This window comes from Numenius arquata, chromosome 11, assembly GCF_964106895.1.
Source record: "Numenius arquata chromosome 11, bNumArq3.hap1.1, whole genome shotgun sequence".
NCBI classification, from domain to species: domain Eukaryota; kingdom Metazoa; phylum Chordata; class Aves; order Charadriiformes; family Scolopacidae; genus Numenius; species Numenius arquata.
The window spans coordinates 37,778,044-37,796,489 of NC_133586.1; the positions used below are offsets into that span (position 1 = coordinate 37,778,044).

Consider the following 18,446-nt stretch of genomic DNA (forward strand, 5'->3'; position numbering starts at 1 on the left):
CACGAAGATGATCAGAGGGATGAAACACCTCTCCTATGAAGACAGGCTGAGAGAGCTGGGGTTGTTCAGCCTGGAGAAGAGAAGGCTCCGGGGAGACCTCATAGCAGCCTTCCAATATCTGAAGGGAGCCTACAGGAGAGCCGGAGAGGGACTCCTTGTCAGGAGATGTAGTGACAGGACAAGGGGTAGTGGTTTTAAATTGGAAGAGGGGAGATTTAGATTAGATATTAGGAGGAAATTCTTTACAGTGAGGGTGGTGAAGCACCGGAACAGGTTGCCCAGGGAAGTTGTGGATGCCCCATCCCTGGAGGTGTTTAAGGCCAGGCTGGATGGGGCTTTGAGCAACCTGCTCTAGTGGAGGTGTCCCTGCCCATGGCAGGGGGGTTGGAACCACATGATCTTTAAGGTCCCTTCCAACTCTAACCATTCTATGATTCTATGACTTCTTTTTGGCAGCGTATTCCTCCCTTCTGAAACGCTCCAAGAGGGGTGCTCCCAAGAGGTTTGCTGGCATCATAAAGGTAATAGAATGTCATCTTTCTCATGAGTAATTTTCCAACTGTTTTTCCTTGTACTTCAGGTGCCTTTCTACCTTCTTTGTACTTTCCCTTGTTGCCTGAGGTAACATGGTTTGCCTGTGCTTGAATATTCCCCTGAGTATGAAAAGCAAAATGGGTTAAATTCTGCAGTCCTCAGGAATCTGGCCTTCATAGTATTAGAATTTATGTGTTTGTTCTTTAAGACCGGGTGAAACCAAGAAAACCTTAAGGAATGTTTTGTTAGCTTTTGCTAATTATAATTTATGTTAAGAGGGGCAGCAATATAAAAACAGCTATGCAGTAATTCCTAGGACAGCCACAGCACATCCTGAAATACGGAGATCTTCCCATGGCCATGGACAACTGTGAAGCCCCAGCAGCTACTTAAAAGTTGGATTTTTTTTTTTTTTTTTTTACTAAATCCAGCAATAAACAGTCAAGCCAGAGCCAAATGCAGGGAGATTTATTATGAGGTTGCCACCTGTCCATTTAGGACTTTAAACCTCCAAACTGACGACAGCGGGACTTGAAGTAAAGATGATTTTCTCACTTACCATATTCTTATGCTGTAACTTACAGTTCCCCTGCCATGTAAGCGAGGGCTGTGTGGAGCTCTGCTGCGTTCCTTCTCCATAGCACAAACTCACATTGCTGTAGTCAGATTTTTGTTTTCATTCATGTTAGTTTAACAGCGTGTCGTCGTTATGGAAGAGCCCATGTCCCATATCATCATTTGCTCGCAGTCTGCGAAGGGCTGGAGATCCCATTGAGTGCAATGGGCCAGGTCAAGGGCAGCAACCGTGCCACAACACACCACTGCCACAACCTAAAGCTTTGGGTTTGGCTCTTGTCCCATTTTTCTTTGCTGCCCTTGCATCCTTGTTGGTTCTTCTGGGACAATACTAACTGGTCAGGAAATAGGGCAGTTTTCTTCTCAAGAGCTCATGGCCAACATGAAGGAGGGAGCAGGACAGGACAGAGAGTAAATATTTTACAGTTTTGCAACCGAGCTCGAAGTTGAGGGGATTTGCTGTTGTCAGCGTTGTATTCTTCCACGCTCCAGCTGTACAAGGTTCACTTACGTAGATCACCTCTTATTTCAGATGAGAAGAGACTCTGGATATTCCACCATGGCTGAGCAGCAGAAGCAGGTAAAGGCTCAAGGTCATCTTTTAAAGGAAATGTCGTGCAGGTTCTTTGGAAGGCTGGATGTGTTGAATCATCTTCTAAGAGAAATGACAGAAAGATCCACACTCTGATCCCTTTAGCACAACTAGGAGCTCATCACAGCCACATTTTCCCAGTACTTTTTCCCTTCCAGTGGACTGCAGCTGCAGCACCAAGTGGTGACGGGCCCGTTAACCTTTGCTTGCGTGGTAAGAGACCACAACACTCCACCGTAACCAGAAGGTGTGCCACCTAACTGGGCTCGGATCTCAAAGTGGTCCTCACAATGTGTTTCCCAGCCGATGTGCCCAGTCTCTTTACCTTGCAGGCAGCAACCCGGTTCTGCACTTAAGGAATTTGCCAACTTATACAAGCCCTTTAAGGGCAAGATCTCAAGCAATCCATAGATCAGAGTTTGGAAACTACTATGCTGGAGCTGTTGGCATGAAGAGAAACAGGGTGTTAGCACTTGAACTTGATGAGCAAGATTTTTTTTTTTCTATGTAAACTTCTCCGCTTCTACAGCTCATGTAATTACACTGTGTGGGATTCATTCACGTAATCACTCCATCACGTGCAATAAAAACACAGCCTCGAAACAAGACAGTTTCTAGCCACAGGGCTTTTAAAATAGCTTCAGTACTGAGCTTTAGCTGCTCTCTGTCCTATCTCAAAGCAAAACATACACAATGTCTGATGAGAATTAGGAGTTACTAGTTCTTTAAACTCTTTGAGTCCTTCAGCTGGAAGATGCTGGAGACTCTAAAATACTATTTGGTCTAACTGAAAATTCTGACTCTTGTAAGACATCAGAGTTTTCTTTGGTATGTTTTCTTCATCCCAGGAAAAAGAGGGGTTTATAGGATATGATTCTGTTAAAAAGCTCTAAGCTTTTTATAGCTTTTGTAACCTTTTTTCTAAAGAATACATAGATGGTCTTCCAGGGTCTAAAGATGAAGAAGGTCTTACCTCATGTCAGCGTACATGAGGCATAACACGGATGCAATTCCAAGTATGAAACTGCTAAGAGAGCAAATCTTCAGAGTCCAGCACCCACTATCTGAAGCTGGAACAGATGGTTTTAGCCAGCCTTGCAATTGTAGCTCAGAACACCCACTGATAATGCTGGCAACTGATTGTGTTGCTTCTAATATAGACCTGTAGGGTTCACAAACACCAAGCTGTAGGGCAAGAGTCCTTTAAATTACTTCCTCCCCGGTTGCTAACTTGATTTAAAAAAAAAAAAAAAAAAAAAAAAAAAAAGATGATAGGAGGAAACAGTTGTTTCTTTTAATGAGGAAAGTTTCAGTGCTAATGAGCAAAGTTCTGTCCTGGGACAGATAAATATTGCTGACAAGTCCTGGGTGATGTTTAATGTTCTGTAGCTGTTACAGAATCTTAAAGAAGCTCATAACACTGAAGACTGTGTAGAGAGGATTCTTCTATATTGCATTACCCTAAACACACCTGCATTCAACATTTATTAGTGAGCTGTCCCTCTTGTTTGTCCTCTCTGACAGGAGATGGGCAGGACAGCAACTATGAATCATGCGATTTTTACTCCAATCTGTTTGTGCAGCACAACAACACAGTTAAAAAACAGGAAGGACAGAGTAATGAATAAGACACTAGCTGGTAATTACACTATATTAGTTTAGAATTGCATTAATTTTTTTTAAAACATTTATCCTGCAGATAAATGTAATGTATATTCACCTAAGAAAATGCAAACTAAGATTGCTGAATTCCAGAACTAATTCCGACTTGGGCTACTCTAAAAGACAGATAGTTAATTATACATTTGTCATGTGTTTGCTGTACAACTTGGTTTTGAATATTTACATGCCGAAATATATTGAACACTGCTTTCAAAATATACTTATTCCTGGAATCAGAAAGTCTCACTGGTAATTTTCTGGCTCTTGTGCAGTTGCTTTGTATAGTTAAAATCCTCACTGTGATAAAAGAGTCATGCTAACATCACAGCTGCCCTTCTGCTGTACACAGGAATATTTTTCAGTAGATAACAATTCTGTGACTGAGAACAGGGATTCAGAGAACTTTATACTTTCAAGAAGTTGAGTATTTTAGCTCCTTGTTACTGTGCAGCTGTTCTAGACAGATGGCAGGTGGTACCTACTTGACAAGTTCTACTCTCAGTACTAGAACCGAGCAGTACCTGTGATGGCCCGAAGGCACAGCAAAGTGAATTATGTGAGGAAAGGTAACATCCTGTATTAAACCTCTGTTATACTTGGGGAAAAAAGCGCAAGCTTCTGAGCACATGAGCCTTTCTTCAGAATTGGTCTTCAAAGCAAAGAGGAAAGTTGAGAGGAGTGGTTCTGGATTAACTGGAGCTACTAATCAGATCATCTGAGCACAACAGCTCTTGACTATGTCAGGGAGAAAGCATACTGCTTACTGGGAGGGAGAAAATACTGAGGGAGGGAGGTCTTGTGATGGAGCACCATTCCTTACCCCAGGTCTTCCTTTCCTACTGCTCTGAGTTATCCAGAAGCTCCTTATATTTTAGTTCTCCAGGTACCAAGAAGCACACCAAATAAAAACAAAGAGGGAAAACTCAGCGATCCTTTCTCTCCTTTGGTTATTCCAGAGAAATTCCATGTCAGTGACACTTCAGGTCTCTGTAAGCATGGCAGATGGATGTGTGTACTCCCCTCCCTCAATTACACACAATATCCCATAACAGCTTTGTTATTACGTTCTTTAGAGAGTTTGTGAAACAAAATGGGTCACCATAGGACTGCCTTTACCTCCTGCATTTCAAATACAAAGCATGCTCGTGTAGGACACAACAGCACACGCTTACTCTTGTTGCTTCTCACAGGAAGAGAAGCTCTGGCATGCCATGAAGATCACTGCCTGTGTCCTTGGTACAGGCCTGTTCGTATTCACCGCCTTAGTGAACTCCGTTTCTTGGTAAGGTTGTTTGAACGAAGGGGCTCGAGGAGAAATTTTTCTGTGGGGAGGGGAAAAAGTGGATGATGAAAAGATGGGCAACCAAGAACGCTTATTCCCCCAGGTATGCGCAGAGTATCTGGGACACCTTAGGCCATTTCTGGCAAACAACATGGCTAGAGTTCTACTACCGGTTTGAGGGAGATGAGTGGACAATCTTCCTCCTTGGTAAGTGTCAACAACTCTCTGCTGTAGGAGGAACCACTTGGGTATTACATCTAAAAGGGGGACATGGACATGCCTTCCCAAACTCACTCATCCTCCCACTGGAACAGTATAGGCTTCAAAGCCAGCCACAGTAGTGTGACTGTGCCACCTTTGGACTGGCTCATCATTAGAGTCCCTATACAGATTCAATATTTGATCTTTGTGCCGCTGCCGAAATGGCTTCCCTGAACACACTCTTTGCTCCTGTGAGAACTGAATGATTCTGTAGAACTAATTACTGAAAATTAAAGTAAAATTAGTGAATTTTACTCTTGCTGTAGCACCTATAAAACTCTGCTCTGTCTGGATTAACAGCTGGTGAACAGGCCTGGTAGGGACCTTGTAAGGTCCCAGGGATCAACTCAACCTTATCCTACTTGTATTTAAAAATCACCCATGACGGAGACCCCCACAGCCTCCCAGAAAAGCCCTTTCTTAGCCTCAGTTGTGGCAAGTTGTAACCTATGAGACACTTGTCTTCTCTAACGTCCTCCCAATTCCCTAGGTCTTACCTGGATGTCAGAACTTACCCATATTCCATCTTAAAGCATCTCAGGGCAGGGGATATGCACCTGGCACATCTGGGTCCCAGCAAGGTCCTCTGGGTGCTACGCCACTGTATTTTTTTTCTGATTTAGCCATAGCTCTCAATTTATTCACACATCTCTGCCCTTTCCTCACGCCACAGGGGCTGCACTGGTGCCTGCCCTTGCTTTCTGGTGCTTCAATGGAATCCTTATGGTGGCTGATGTAACAGGAAAGCCAGCTTTTATTACTCGCTATCGCATTCAGCTGGGCAAGAATGATCCTGTAAGTATTTATCGCTCTGCCTCTGCTGCTGGCTAAACACTTCCTGCAGTCTCTTAGGCCAGGAGTGGGGAGAAGAACCTGTTGTGCTTTTCTCTTGCAACCAGATAGGATTCAAGGGGAATCAAGCCGAGTCTTGTATACCCGCTGCAGTTAGGAAGGCAGTTCTTGTAATTAGGCTACTGATCAGATCCGGATTGACTGCTTGTTAAAAAGTTGATCCCAAAACTAACACAGAAACAGCCTGCAAATCTTAAAGCTCTTTATCCTCCCAATTCAAAGCCACATTGCTTCTGATTTAGCATCAAGTCCTCACTTCTCTTTTGCAGGTGGACACAAAGAAATTGCGCCAAGCCATCTATGTAGCGCTGTTTAATCAGTTCTTTATCTCCTTGCCCATGCTTGTGCCTATGTTCTCCGTTATGAAATGGTGGGGTAATACCTTCAGCAAGGAATTACCCACCTTCCACTGGTTTCTTGTGGAGCTAAGCATCTTCACCATAATAGAGGAAATTCTCTTTTATTATACGCACAGGTAAGTACAGGAACAGGACTCCGTGGTTTTCTCCCACATCTTTAAGCTTACACCCATCTCCTGCAACAGCAATAGTCCTAGTCCCCACTCTTCCACTAATCTTGGATTTATATGGGAAGACTCACGGGTCCCAGAATCCAGCCTTACAGCATGAGGTTTGGGTGCTGTGATGCTGCTGGTAACTCTAGTAAGCTAAAATGGGTAAAATTACAAAGGTGGAACAGCTTAAAGGCTAAGAAAAAACAAAGCAGCTAGCTTCACACAAAAGCTATAACCCGACATTCTTCAAGAAGAGAAGATGAGTGACTACCTTGAAAGAAAAAAGCTTAAGAAGTCCATGACCGATCTCTTGTTCACTTGTACGGCACCTACGAAGCAGGGCCTGGCTCCTGACACTGCAGGCTCTCTGAGCACTGACACCAGCATTAAAGGAAAAACCTAAAGCAAGGAGGAAAAAAGCCTTCAAGGCTGCACAGAAGCAAGTGCAGCATTCTCACAACTATGTAGGTTTTCTTTTTGGACAAATGCACACAAAAAACCCCATAAAGAACAATTTATTAAGGGCCCACAGAACCTAAAATTCTACCTCTATTACTTACCAGTAGGTAAAACAGTGAAAATATAAAGTGAGTCTTCCCCTCAGAAGCACTCCCGGGTTTGAGCAAATCGGTCATTCGGGGACTTTGATTTATGGGATTTATCTGGCCTTAAGTTTGCCATCAGTCAGCGGATGCATACATTAGGTGAGGGCTCCGAGTTAAAGAAAAAGAGAGAAGGAAGCCCAGAGTCCTACACTCTTATTCCCAACTAAAATCTTTAATAAAGAAGAGGTATGAGCAAGTCCCCATCAGAAATTCTGTGTTAGGTTACTCTACGTTCCCTTCTTACAGAGCTCAAAACCTACATTTCTCTGTTTTCTCGACTTAGGCTGGTTCACCTCCCGCTCCTGTATAAGCACATTCACAAGAAGCACCACGAATGGACAGCCCCCATCGGCGTGGTCTCCATTTACGCTCACCCAGTAGAGCACATAGTAAGTGGATCCTCCCATGGTCACCCTCCAGTTCCTGCATGGAGTGTGATTTCCACGGGATGAGGAGGAGTGGTAAGAGAAGAACAGCAAATGCGCCCTTAGACTCTTCCTTCTTAGGAAGAGGAAGCTGAGCTGCATGGCCAAGCAGCCAAGCTGTAGAAGGGTGGTGATACCTGTTTATACTGGACTCCGCCACCTTTAAGAGCCTCCAACAGATAAGGAAATGACTGAATGGTGCTTCCTTGAGCACATACAGTGCTTGCAGCAGGAGATGTGGCACTTACACAGTCTGGGTCACTGCACGGACTCAGGATTCCATCAAGATTTTCATGCTGGTGGCTGGGATCAGTGTTTGCAGGAGCGTCCCCCAGCGCTGCTCCAGCCCAGACTTCTCACGCAAACACATCCCACCTTCAGAAGATCCCACTTCTCAGTACCATCTCCTGTTCACTGTAGTCCTGGGTGGCAGCACCAGCTCTGGGAGTCTCCATAACTGACAGTCTTTGAGCAGCAGAATGACTTTGTATTTCAGAGTCCAGCTGAGCCTAGCTGGTGCAGGAAGCCTAGTGTGGGCAGTGGCAGGCATTTGTGCCACTGGTAGGACACAACGAGGACGCTGGTAGGATGCAGCCAGGATCATCACATCGCTGCTTTTGACTGCACGTGTCCCCAGGGCAGTGTCCTTTGGCAGTTAAGTTCCCCAAGAGCAGCTTCACCATTATTCCAAGGTGAGGCTGGAATTGAGACCTCTGACTCCAGGGTGATTTACGGGAACCAGGCTGCCCTCACCCCAACTTTGATTTCACATCTGACTTCTACTGCAAGCTTAGGCTGTGATATGTTTTGCAGTAGAGTAAAACACAGTTAGCTCAGAGTAAATTATTATTTCTTTGATAATTATGTAATTTCAGTGAGGTGTTTGCAGAGAGATCTTCCCTTTACGCTGTTTGCACAAAACTAATGTGATGTTATCACCCAGGTGAAACGATTCAGCTCCGAGAGGAGAGTCTGCTTGTTGTGGACCCATTAACGAGGTAGAATTTGCTTCTCATTTCCAGCTCTCCAACACGCTGCCTGTCATGACTGGCCCGATGGTCATGGGGTCTCACATTGTTTCAATCGCAGCGTGGTTCTCCCTTGCTCTCATAACAACAAGCATTTCGCACTGCGGCTACCACCTGCCCTTCCTCCCGTCGCCGGAGTTCCACGACTTCCACCACCTCAAGTACGTCTGGGCACTGCTCGGCTTTTCCCCTTCCCCTCCTGCCCGCGCCCTGGCGCTGCTGACGGGCAAAGCTCCTCTCTGAGGGTCAAGTGGGTTTGCATAACTCGGGTGAACTGGGTAGACTTCTCTGCTCGTACCCGAGAGCAGGCTGAACACTGTCAGATCTCAAAGCGGTTCAACGCAGACAGGGATTTCGGAGCACTCCAGCCCACTGCCCACACAACTGCCATCTCCCCCCCTCCACCAGCTGACTTGGAAACTTTCTCCAAAGCACAAACACTACAGCTGAGGTTGGGGGGGTTCAAGTTTCCAAAGATTCCATGGGAGGAAAGAAAGCACAGTGCCGGAAGCAGCAGGTATCTCCTGGACATCCCCCAGCACAAGCACAGGGTCAGAGACAGTTCTCTGCAAGGCTCTTCCTAGAAGTTCAGCAGATGTTGCACATGGTCAAGAATAAAGACAGAGCAAGGGCAAAACACAGCTGAAGTAAATTTGCAGGGAGCCTGTCTATCCCTCTCCCCTACACTGGGATGAGTAACACCCATCAGGTAACACCTTGCCCAAACAACAACAATTAACCCTTCCCAACAGAGATTCCCAGCCTCCTCCTAAACTGGAGAGAGCAACGTTTCAGGGATGCCTACCACAGGAGTGGACCAAGTGCTGCCATCTCCCAGGTGTGCACTAAATTCACAGATGTACTCCCTCGAACAGTCTGCCCCTCCTGCAGGAACAGCCCATGTGGCAAACGCTGGGCAACATCCAAACCACGGTGCCAGTTCTCATTGCCGCTAATTTCCTCTGGAGCTCAGCTCATGTCAGAACATGGATCCCTGCAGAGCCAAGACGCTCTCTGGGAGGAACAGCTGTGCTGGTGTCCCCGTGCTGGGAGCATGACAGCTCCACGTCCCAGGGCGGCTCTGTGTCCCAGGGCAGACAGGTCTTGCGAACAGGCAGACACAGCAACCCGGCTGTCCAGCTGCTCCGGAGAGAGATGGCTGTTGTTCAGTGCCACCATTTCTGGGTCACGACGGCACCAGAGAGGGAAGCTGGAGGAGAAGTTTCACCCAGGCTTTGTTAGGGACACAAGAGAGACTGGTGCAGTGGCAGAAATCATGGATGGCTTCTCAGGGCTCTGAAAGGAGATGGAGACAGGAAGGGCGAAACAACCTCAGTAACTTCCAGTGATGTTTAATCTCCGTTTGGTTTCCAGGTTCAACCAGTGCTACGGAGTCCTGGGGGTGCTGGATTATCTGCATGGAACGGATACAGTGTTCAGACAAACCAAAGCCTACGAGAGACACAGGGTCCTCCTCAGCCTCACGCCGCTCTCGGAGAGCATCCCCGAGGCACCCAAGCGGGCAGAGTGAGCCCCGCAGCCCGCCGTTCTTACAGCCCAGTGACGAGCCAAGCGAGCGACAATTATTTAAGCCAAATAGTATTTTAATTGGGAAACAAGCTATTGTTCACGCGTAAGGAAACCCAAAGGTGAACTTTAAACACGCTACTTGAAATGACTGCACTTTTGCTGCCTGTTATTTTCTACCCAAGGCACAACCGCTCTAGAAAGCTATTTTTAAACAAAGTTTAGAGGTTTTTTTTCCTTAATTACTTGCACTGTTCCTTGGTTCTGGCTGCCTGTGTAAGGCAAACGCTTTCTGGGCCACGTGGCTTTGGGGAATTCTCATTATTGAGGTTTTAAAACACTTTCAGCTTTCACAGGCCATGCTTTGGCCTCTTTCAGGAGCATTCTATAGAAACACCAGCAAGATCATTATAAATATATATGATAGGAATTAAAACCACTGTTTTTCTGAGACTCAGAACACCTGGGACACAGGATGCAACCTCACGGAAAGTCCGTGGGGCCACAGCTTTGGAAACACTCTGCCCTGCACATGCAACAGCAGCCTGACTCCCCCTCCCAGCAGTTTTTCTTCACGCGAGAGGTCACTACGGGTCTGAATTAAGGGCCCTCACGTCCTCATCTCTGCTCCACAAACTAACGTTCACAAACACGAAGTGAGTTTCCCTCTCATGGGACAGGGACGCAGTGCTGGGAGCTGATGTGCCACACGGCAGAAGCCCTGGTACATCACCCCCTCCTGCCGAGCCTCACCTCACTCAACACACGCCAACAGGAGGCACAAACCAAACAAAAAGCAGCTCCAGACAAGGATAAACTATGGAATGAGATCTTCCAGGGAAAGAAGAGTCGCTGCTGTCCTGAGCTGTGCGATAAGTGAAATCCCTTAAGAAAGGGCCCAACAAAAAGCACCGGTACCTTTTATGCACATCCCTAAGTACCTACACAACCCATCGAGACATGCCATGAATTTTCTCCACGATCTTTTTAAATCTCCATCCTGTCTGGGAGCCTGGGACAAAAGTGCCACCTGCCTCTCACCATCACTAGACCCATGTCCTCTCCTCCGAGGAGAGGACACGCAGGGCTGACCTGTGGTACTTACCTGCTGTCAAGCCCAGCTCTACCCAGGGAAGCCAAATCTCTTCCCCCACCTACAACCGCAGAGGGATGAACCCGCTCATCCACCCACGGATCCCCTGGGGAGGGCAAGTCAGCAGAACAGAAAACCCAGGCTGCATTGTCTTTTGAAGTTTTTATTTTTATACATTTTTTTTTGTATTAAAAAGGAAAAAGCATAATTACCACAAATTACAAAGGACTAAAGCATTACTAGAATAATGAATCACATCAGCCTAGAAAGCAGATACTCTGAATAATATTAATGTTATAATACAAGCTCTCATTCAAGTATTTTACATTTTTCTCTTTTCCTTTTATATGTGATGATGATCCTAGCACATGGGTCAAAGATTATGTACTATCGACAGAAGATGGATCATGTACAGCGGGGCCATATTAACAAGATTTTCCTCCCAAGTGATACATGGTCTGTGATGAGTCATTTTAAATTTGTCTCTACGATAAATGCAGCTGAAGAAGGTTGCACACACTTTCTAGTTTTGGGAAACAGAAGGCTGAGGTTGGGACACACAGGGTTTGAGAAGGGCCAGCACATCGAACCATCACCCCTTTTGCTCCAGGCGGGAGAGCAGAGGGCCACCCTCGCCGGGGCACAGCTCAGCGGAGGGTTCCGAGCCACAGATCCAAAGGTTTCCGACCCCCAGGGGACCGGGACAGGCTGGGAGAGGAGGAGGGGGAGTGGGGCTGCACCCGGGAGGCTGGAGGGACCAAGAGGTGCCAGGGACCCCCTCCTTGAGGGCCACCACCGGCACGAGCCAGCCCCCATGTGGGGCTGACACCTGGAGAGCAAGCCACATGGGGACAGCGTGGGGACCCTGGGGGTGACCCGAGCATGCTCTGCCCGCCGTGGGGCAGGGGAAGTGGCGGGGGGGGGGGGGGGGGGGGGGCTGGCTGGCACCCAGGGCGCTCCCCGCTCCTCTGGAGCTTCCCACCAAGGGATGTGCTTGTCACAGATACATCGGTCCTATGTTCAAGTGTCTGCAGAAAGTGAAACTGTAAACTACTCATTGAAACGCTGCCCTCCAGCCACCCGCTCCATGCCACCGAGATGAACATTTTCTTTTAAAAAAAAAAAAAAAAAAAAAAAGTCATTCATCTATTGCCTGTATTGGAAACTTCAAAAAAAAAAAAAAGTCAGTGAGGCATTTAACATCAAGCGTAGCAACCCTCTCTTAAAAGGAGCCTAGCATCCATTTCAAAACAGTGACAAAGTGACATAACCAGCCTCAGAGGAGACAGGAGAAAAGAAGCATTGCAAACACAGCTTGCTACATTTACAGTTTTCCTTTTTTTTTTTCTCTCTTGTTTTTCCTTTTGATAAAATAACTGGAAAGGCATTAACAGCTAAGAAGGCTTCCCCCCCCCCCCCCCTCCTCGCACTGCCATGTGGAACGTGTACAGACACGTGGCAGGACACTGAGGTTAACGCATCATTTTGTTACAGTACAGTCAGCCAGTCCTAAGCAAGATGAGCAGTTGCCGAAACTCGAGGGACTCCAAGGGCTACAGTGACGAGCCACCACTGGTGGTGCGAGGGGAGCAGCAGGAAGAGGGACAGACAGCTGAATGGAGCAGCAGGATTATTACTTTTTTTTAATTTATTTTTTTTTTTCCCCCCAAAACCGAGCATGGCAAAGCGACAAAGCCTCCTCTGAAACACACCTTCCACCTCCACTCCTGACCCCACGCCAGAGCTCTGTACCCACTGCAACCGCCTGCATCCCAAAGATGGGCTGACACACTGGGCCTCAGCAAGGACCCCCGGCCGTAGCAGCCTGGGACCTCCCGAGAAGAGGGGGCGAGATGGGGAGCGCCCCCCCCTGCTCTGCCAGAGGGCCCAATGGCCTGTCCAAAAGCAGGGCTCCCTCTGGCCACACAGCCCTCGCGAGCTGTGGGACCCATCAGCATTCACAGCGAGTACTCGTGCCCGACCACTCAGACCACTAAAATTCAAAAAAAGAAAAAAAAAAAAAGCACAAAACATGATCATGAAGCATCCAAGCTCAAAGCAAACCCCCTCCCTACACAGCTGTCCCTTTGTCCGGTGGTGGAGCAAGCCACGTGTGATGCCTTCTGTAGGCAGCAAGAGGGAAAGTGCCTCTGCAGACCTGTCCCCCGTGCAATCCCTAAGACAGGGGGAAAGCCTTGCCATGGCCAGCCCTTCCTCAGCCTGGCATGGACCACGGCCACCACCCAGCACAGGGATGCAGGATGCTGCCCTGTCACCAGAGCACCTGAGCTCCCTGTCCTCTGCTACCACTCACGCTGCGACTGGGGGGCATCGCAGAGGCTGCCCGAAAAAACAGTAAGACAAAGCACACAGTCTGCAACTCCAGAGGGTGGGGGGGACCACTGGGATTGCTCTTCTGACCCACCTTCCCCTGGGAAACAGGGGGGGGGTTTCACACGGGGCCCTCAGCCACACTGATGTGACAAACCACTGACTCGGGGGGGGGGGGGGAGGGAGGAGGGGGGAACCTCTTCCGTGCCAAGACTAGAGTCTCAGCCTCAGAAATTAAGAAGTAATTTAAATCAATTCAGATTTTGGGAAATCCTCTGGGCAATTTCTTGCCTCTTCTACCACCCCAGCAATTCCAGTCTGCTCCACAAGCAACAACTCCACATCACGAGTTGTTCCACTGAGGAGCTCCTTCCTCCTCATTTCCTATCTGATTTCTTGCTAAAATGCAGACAATTGGCTTCAAAAAGAGAACACGCACCGACGAGAGGAGCATGGGGACGCAGCAGCAGGGACAACCCGCGGCACATCCAGACCCACTTCAGCTTGTCAACAACCAGCAGCACACCGCCAGTGTCCTTGACCAAGCCCCATCTCCAACCTCTAAGGCTCCTTCCCAAATCAGGGACAAACCTGGCTGCATCCACAACCTCAGAGACCTGACTCTGGCTCACGAGAGAGGGTTAATCCAGATATAACAGTCACGGCCACAGCACTGTACAAGCATTACTTGCCCATCTTGCCCAGTTACCACCCTGCAAGCCCAGGGCACTGCTGCTGTAACGGAGCAAGCCACGGCCTCAGACAGGTTGCCATGCTGAAATCGGGCCTGCCAGCGGTCCCGGGGTGACGTGGCAGGGACGGACAGACCAGGGCAGGATCACACACCACCAGGAAACGGCAACGTAGCAGCTCCCCAGCCTCACTCAAACCCAGCTGTGCTTTCAGTTCTAGCAGCAGTTCACCAAGCCACTCGGCGCGGACCAGTCCACCCACCTCCCCCCCTTTCCCCCCTCCCCCCAAATCCTACAGCAGCATCCTCGGCGCAGTGTCACTTCGGAAAGGTGTCAGCTCCAGCCAGGGCCCCACCAGCACCCACAGCCACTGCTGATGGACAACTCGCCCAAGCTCACCCTATTGATCTCAGCTCCTGGTTGCTCTCACCCACCAGCCCCGCAGCCCTACGGGGACAGCCCTGGAGAGATGATGACTCCTCCCAGCCACAGCACTGGATAAAATGGGTACTTTCGGAAAACGCCATTTGTTACCAGCTTGTGATTTTACAGAGAGGGTAACGCGATTAGCTGCATCTTTGAGTAGCCCACTGCGGTGCCCGAGCCACAACCAAGCCAGCTGCAAAGCAGGTTATCCCGACCCAGGAGATGGAGCAGAGCAGCAGCAACACAAGTGGCTCTGGCTGAGAAGGAGCTTCCACCCTTATGGCGGGGAGCACAACTTTCCAGTGCTGTTTCTGGGCCCCAGGAGCAGATCTCACCCTTCCAACACATGCCCCCCATGAGAGAAGGCAGCTCACCAGCCCGGGGAGGGTTTTGCTTGCTGAAGCCCACCCGGTGCTGGGCGGAGGAACCCAGTAAATGCCACAGCAGCTCTGCAGCCATCCCCGCCTCAGCCAAGCAAGGAGCAGCGCGGTGTTATCTCAGCCCTTGGAGATGCTCAGGGACACTACCCTGAGCAGGAGACTCCACACAGCCGCCTGCCAAGACAAGATGCACAGGGCGAGAGCCCTCCTTTGGCTGGGCAGGTCACCACTCACACCCACCAGCAGCCCTGGGCCAGTGATGGCTGTGACATACAGGCTCCCCAGGGCTGCATCGCCCCCCCATCAGTCTACAGCATTAAGTGGCACCAGGGACATGCCAGCCCTCCCACTCACTCGCAGCAAGGACCAGTCCCTCCAGCTGCTGTGACGGATCTCCTCGCTCACCTCCTGACCACGCTGGAGGCGCAGAGCGGAGCAGACCCACCTCCTGCCCCAGCTGGCCCAGAGAGAGGCCATTAGCACGTACAGTCGCTGCGGCAGGGAGGATGCTACAATGGTATATACACAACATAGCGGCTTCAACTACTTCATGAGCACAAGTCTTGGATTTGACTGCCCTCGGCACCTTCCCCCACGAGAATCAGGGCTGGCAGGGGGGGCTCCGTGATGGGGGGAGGCATCCGAGCGAGCTGCAGGGTCAGAGGAAAGGCCGCGGGGAAGATCAGCTCGGCAGCAATGCCGTGAGGAGTCTCTGGGCCGGGGGGGGCCGAGAGCCCAGCATGCCCCAGGGTGCAGGAAGCCAGCAATCCTCCCCGGTCCAGCTCCACCATAAGGCAACTTTTTTTTTTTTATGTTTTCTTTTTTTGTGTTTTTTTGTTTGGTTTTTTTTTTTTTCAGTAATATTTCCAAGGAAGAAAGCAAAAGGGAGATTTGTCTTTTTAAAGAGTTTTGTTGTTGTTGTTGGTTTAGAGGAGTTTGTGGGGTTTTTTTGTTGTCGTTGTTTCATTTTTCCAAGGGAAAAGGAAGAGGAAACCTCCTTCGGCAAAGTCCTGTCTTTGCATGCGATGGGCGTTCCTGGGGCAGCGGGTGCACCATCCACGCAGGCTCGAGTCCAGGTGCCTGCTGGTCTCCCACCAGCCGTCCTCGCACGAAGGAGTCAGAACAAGCCTATCCTTGGCGAAGGTCCTTTGGTTGACTTCCAAATTGTCCGTGATGGAAGGGAGAGGCGGGCAGAGGGAGAGCCAGACCCTCGGGAAGATTGGAGGTGAAGACGCTGGGGAAGAGGGACGACGAGGACAAACAGGGTGATGCTCCTGTCGCGGCGGTCGATGTCAGAGAGGCACCACCGCACGTGGAATGGGAGACGTCAGCCAGGTCATGGAGATCAGAGGCTCCGCAGCGTCGTGACACACTGCGGCTTCGGTCCCCCATCAGGGAACCTCGCTCCTCCGAGCTTCCTAAGAAGGCTGCCCTGCAATCCGAGGGGGGACACAGAGGGGTCGTAGGGGCCGCACAGAGCAGACTTGTTTTGGTAAATCCAGACGAACTTCTAGCAATAATTTAAAACTTGATATATATATATAATAATAAAAAAAATCTCCCCTTTCCAACCCAGCCAAAACATATTTTTTTGTTTGAAGAAGACACTAAGACATGAGTGTGTGCACAGGAGGGGAGGGAAGGGAGAGCAAAGGATGGGTCTGCTGGGAGCGGGTCTGGCTCTGGTCAGGGTTCTAATAGCAAAATGGTGATTTAGATGCAGATCGTCTTTGCTTTCCAGCCACAAGAGAAAGAATCGTGTGCGTTGAAGTTTCTCCCAAGCAGCCTATTCCTGGGCACCCACCTTCCAGCTACCTTCCTGTCCCACTCTCTCATGTCTCCCCTTCTCCGAGCCAGTCCCCCACCAACCCACCCCGTCCCCCAACAGGAAGCAGGCGCTGCAGCCTCTCTACTTCCCCAGTGTCTGCGACTCTGCAGCCGACGGGACAGGGGATTGCTGGCTCAGGTTTTTGGCATCCTCTTGTGCAGGCTGGCTGGGCGAGGCATGGGCTTGGCTGGATGGGCACTGGCTGACCGTTTTGCTGGAAGACTGGGACGGGTAGCGCTTCCTGCCATCTCCCCCTGACGTCGTAGGGTATCTCTTGTGTCCACCTTCCTCCCCCATGGGTGGCTGGAAGAGAAGCACCCCAGTATCAGCACAGCCTCCTCCAAATGCAGGTCCCCTCCCCCTAGATCAGAGAACAGCTTTCCTGCAAACCTCCAGTTGCAACTTCTCTCCCTGACCCACAAGGAACACACACCCCCACCCCGAGCACACAGCTGCCCTCCTCTCCAAATCCACTGCTGCCAGATTTGCTGACAGAAAGACAGACTGACTTCCAATCAAGCACAAGGGTGACAACTTGCTCTTGGACACCTCCTTCCCACACATGGGGCACAGTCCAGAAGTCTGGGAGCCGAAGCTCCACACAGTGCTGGCTCCACTCAAGCCATCAAGGCTCACTTTCCTCCCTCCTCAGCTCATCAGGGAAGATGGGCTCATCCAGTTCCCCAGAGAGCCACTCTGAAGTGGATTTGCAATATTCAAACCCTGCAGCTTGTTCCTGGCACGGCTGCAATGACGGGGCATGACACTAGGTGTCACTGACTTCCCCTGCCTGGCACCGCTTGGGGACCAGCCCCCAAAATCCTCCTTGGAGGGTGGCCAAGGGGCATCTGCAGGGGCTGTCAGTGTGGTGCAGGCATTGCATCTACTCACATCCACTCGGAAGTCCTCGAGGCGCTTGAACTTGCTGAGGTATTCTTGCAGTTTGCTGTTAATGTCCAGATTTTTGGCTTTGGAATATTTTAAGAAGGCCCAGAACTTTTCCAGCCCGTAGAGCTGTCCTGGAGAGGGATAAAACCAAACAAGATGTCAGCAGGACAAGAAGTCAAACCACATGTCAGAACTGTTCCCTCCAGGCCTCCCCACTGCTCACCCCACAGACCCTCCTGTCCCACTGGTGGGCACAACCAAGGTAAGAGGGAGAACCTGAAAGGAAGCAGCCTACATCAGTACTGGGCAGCCCTCTTGACAGGGGATGTCCCCAGGCTCAGCTGACCTGGTGGTGACAAGGCTGAGGCACTGCAGGGCCTTGAAAAATCCTAGAGGAATCAGTGCTTCTAGGGAAATGTTTTGGGAGAGCTACAGCTTCCCACTGCCCTCCTCCATCTCCCTAGCAGTCTTCAGGCCAGGGAGCATCCACTCAACCCTCTCCTGTGAAGTGACCAACAGGATATCCAGGCAGTCCCCATCGCACATGTTAATGTACAGCATTATGCGGCTTCCCCAAATCATGAGAAGAGCCCCAGGAGCAGCCATGCAGCTGAGCTACCTCACTGCCAACCCCAGGGGAGGCCAAAGGAGATACCTACCAGCTTCGTAATCCTTGATGGTCTCTTCTTGAAAGTCCTTAAATATGTCTGGCCGGAATTTCTTCTCCAGCCCGTAGCTGTAGTATCTGAAAAGGCACTCCAGACCGTACCTGGAAACGGAGCGGCACATGGTGCTCAGACACCAGTAGGTACAACGGCCGGGCAGAGAGGCTCTTGAGACAAGAACCCTGCTGTGTACCAGCAGCAGGAGGTGACCGAGGGTGGCCCCAGTCCTACCTTTGCAAAAGGCACAGATGCTACCTTTGTTTTGCCACAATCACTGCGAAAGGG

At 49.8% G+C, this 18,446-nt stretch overlaps 2 protein-coding genes across 2 annotated transcripts in view; one reads left to right on the forward strand and one right to left on the reverse strand.

The window, feature by feature from the left end:
* Positions 1-464: 464 nt before the first annotated feature.
* On the forward strand, positions 465-9,862 carry FAXDC2 (fatty acid hydroxylase domain containing 2). The gene is made up of 9 exons (XM_074156435.1): positions 465-521; positions 1,643-1,690; positions 4,555-4,646; positions 4,750-4,853; positions 5,581-5,702; positions 6,029-6,234; positions 7,162-7,267; positions 8,326-8,492; positions 9,706-9,862. Exons 2-9 carry the CDS (start codon positions 1,643-1,645, stop codon positions 9,860-9,862), a joined length of 1,002 nt encoding a protein of 333 aa, XP_074012536.1. The 5' UTR covers positions 465-521.
* A 6,827-nt stretch (positions 9,863-16,689) lies between these two features.
* Positions 16,690-18,446, reverse strand: part of LARP1 (La ribonucleoprotein 1, translational regulator) — a 42,563-nt gene continuing 40,806 nt past the window's right edge. Inside the window, exons 18-20 of the mRNA XM_074155404.1 lie at positions 18,156-18,265; positions 17,500-17,627; positions 16,690-16,911 (exon numbers count right to left, since the gene is read on the reverse strand). Of these exons, the coding sequence (XP_074011505.1) occupies positions 16,690-16,911; positions 17,500-17,627; positions 18,156-18,265 (460 nt within the window). The remainder of the gene's footprint in view (positions 16,912-17,499; positions 17,628-18,155; positions 18,266-18,446) is intronic.

What these genes read in the sequence shown, in the direction of transcription:
- FAXDC2 (XM_074156435.1), top strand. Translation starts at nt 1,643, where the DNA reads ATGAGAAGAGACTCTGGATATTCCACCATGGCTGAGCAGCAGAAGCAG. An exon ending in TTAGTGAACTCCGTTTCTTG is followed by an intron (nt 4,647 to 4,749) that starts GTAAGGTTGTTT and finishes TTATTCCCCCAG; the next exon opens with GTATGCGCAGAGTATCTGGG. An exon ending in GTGGACAATCTTCCTCCTTG is followed by an intron (nt 4,854 to 5,580) that starts GTAAGTGTCAAC and finishes CTCACGCCACAG; the next exon opens with GGGCTGCACTGGTGCCTGCC.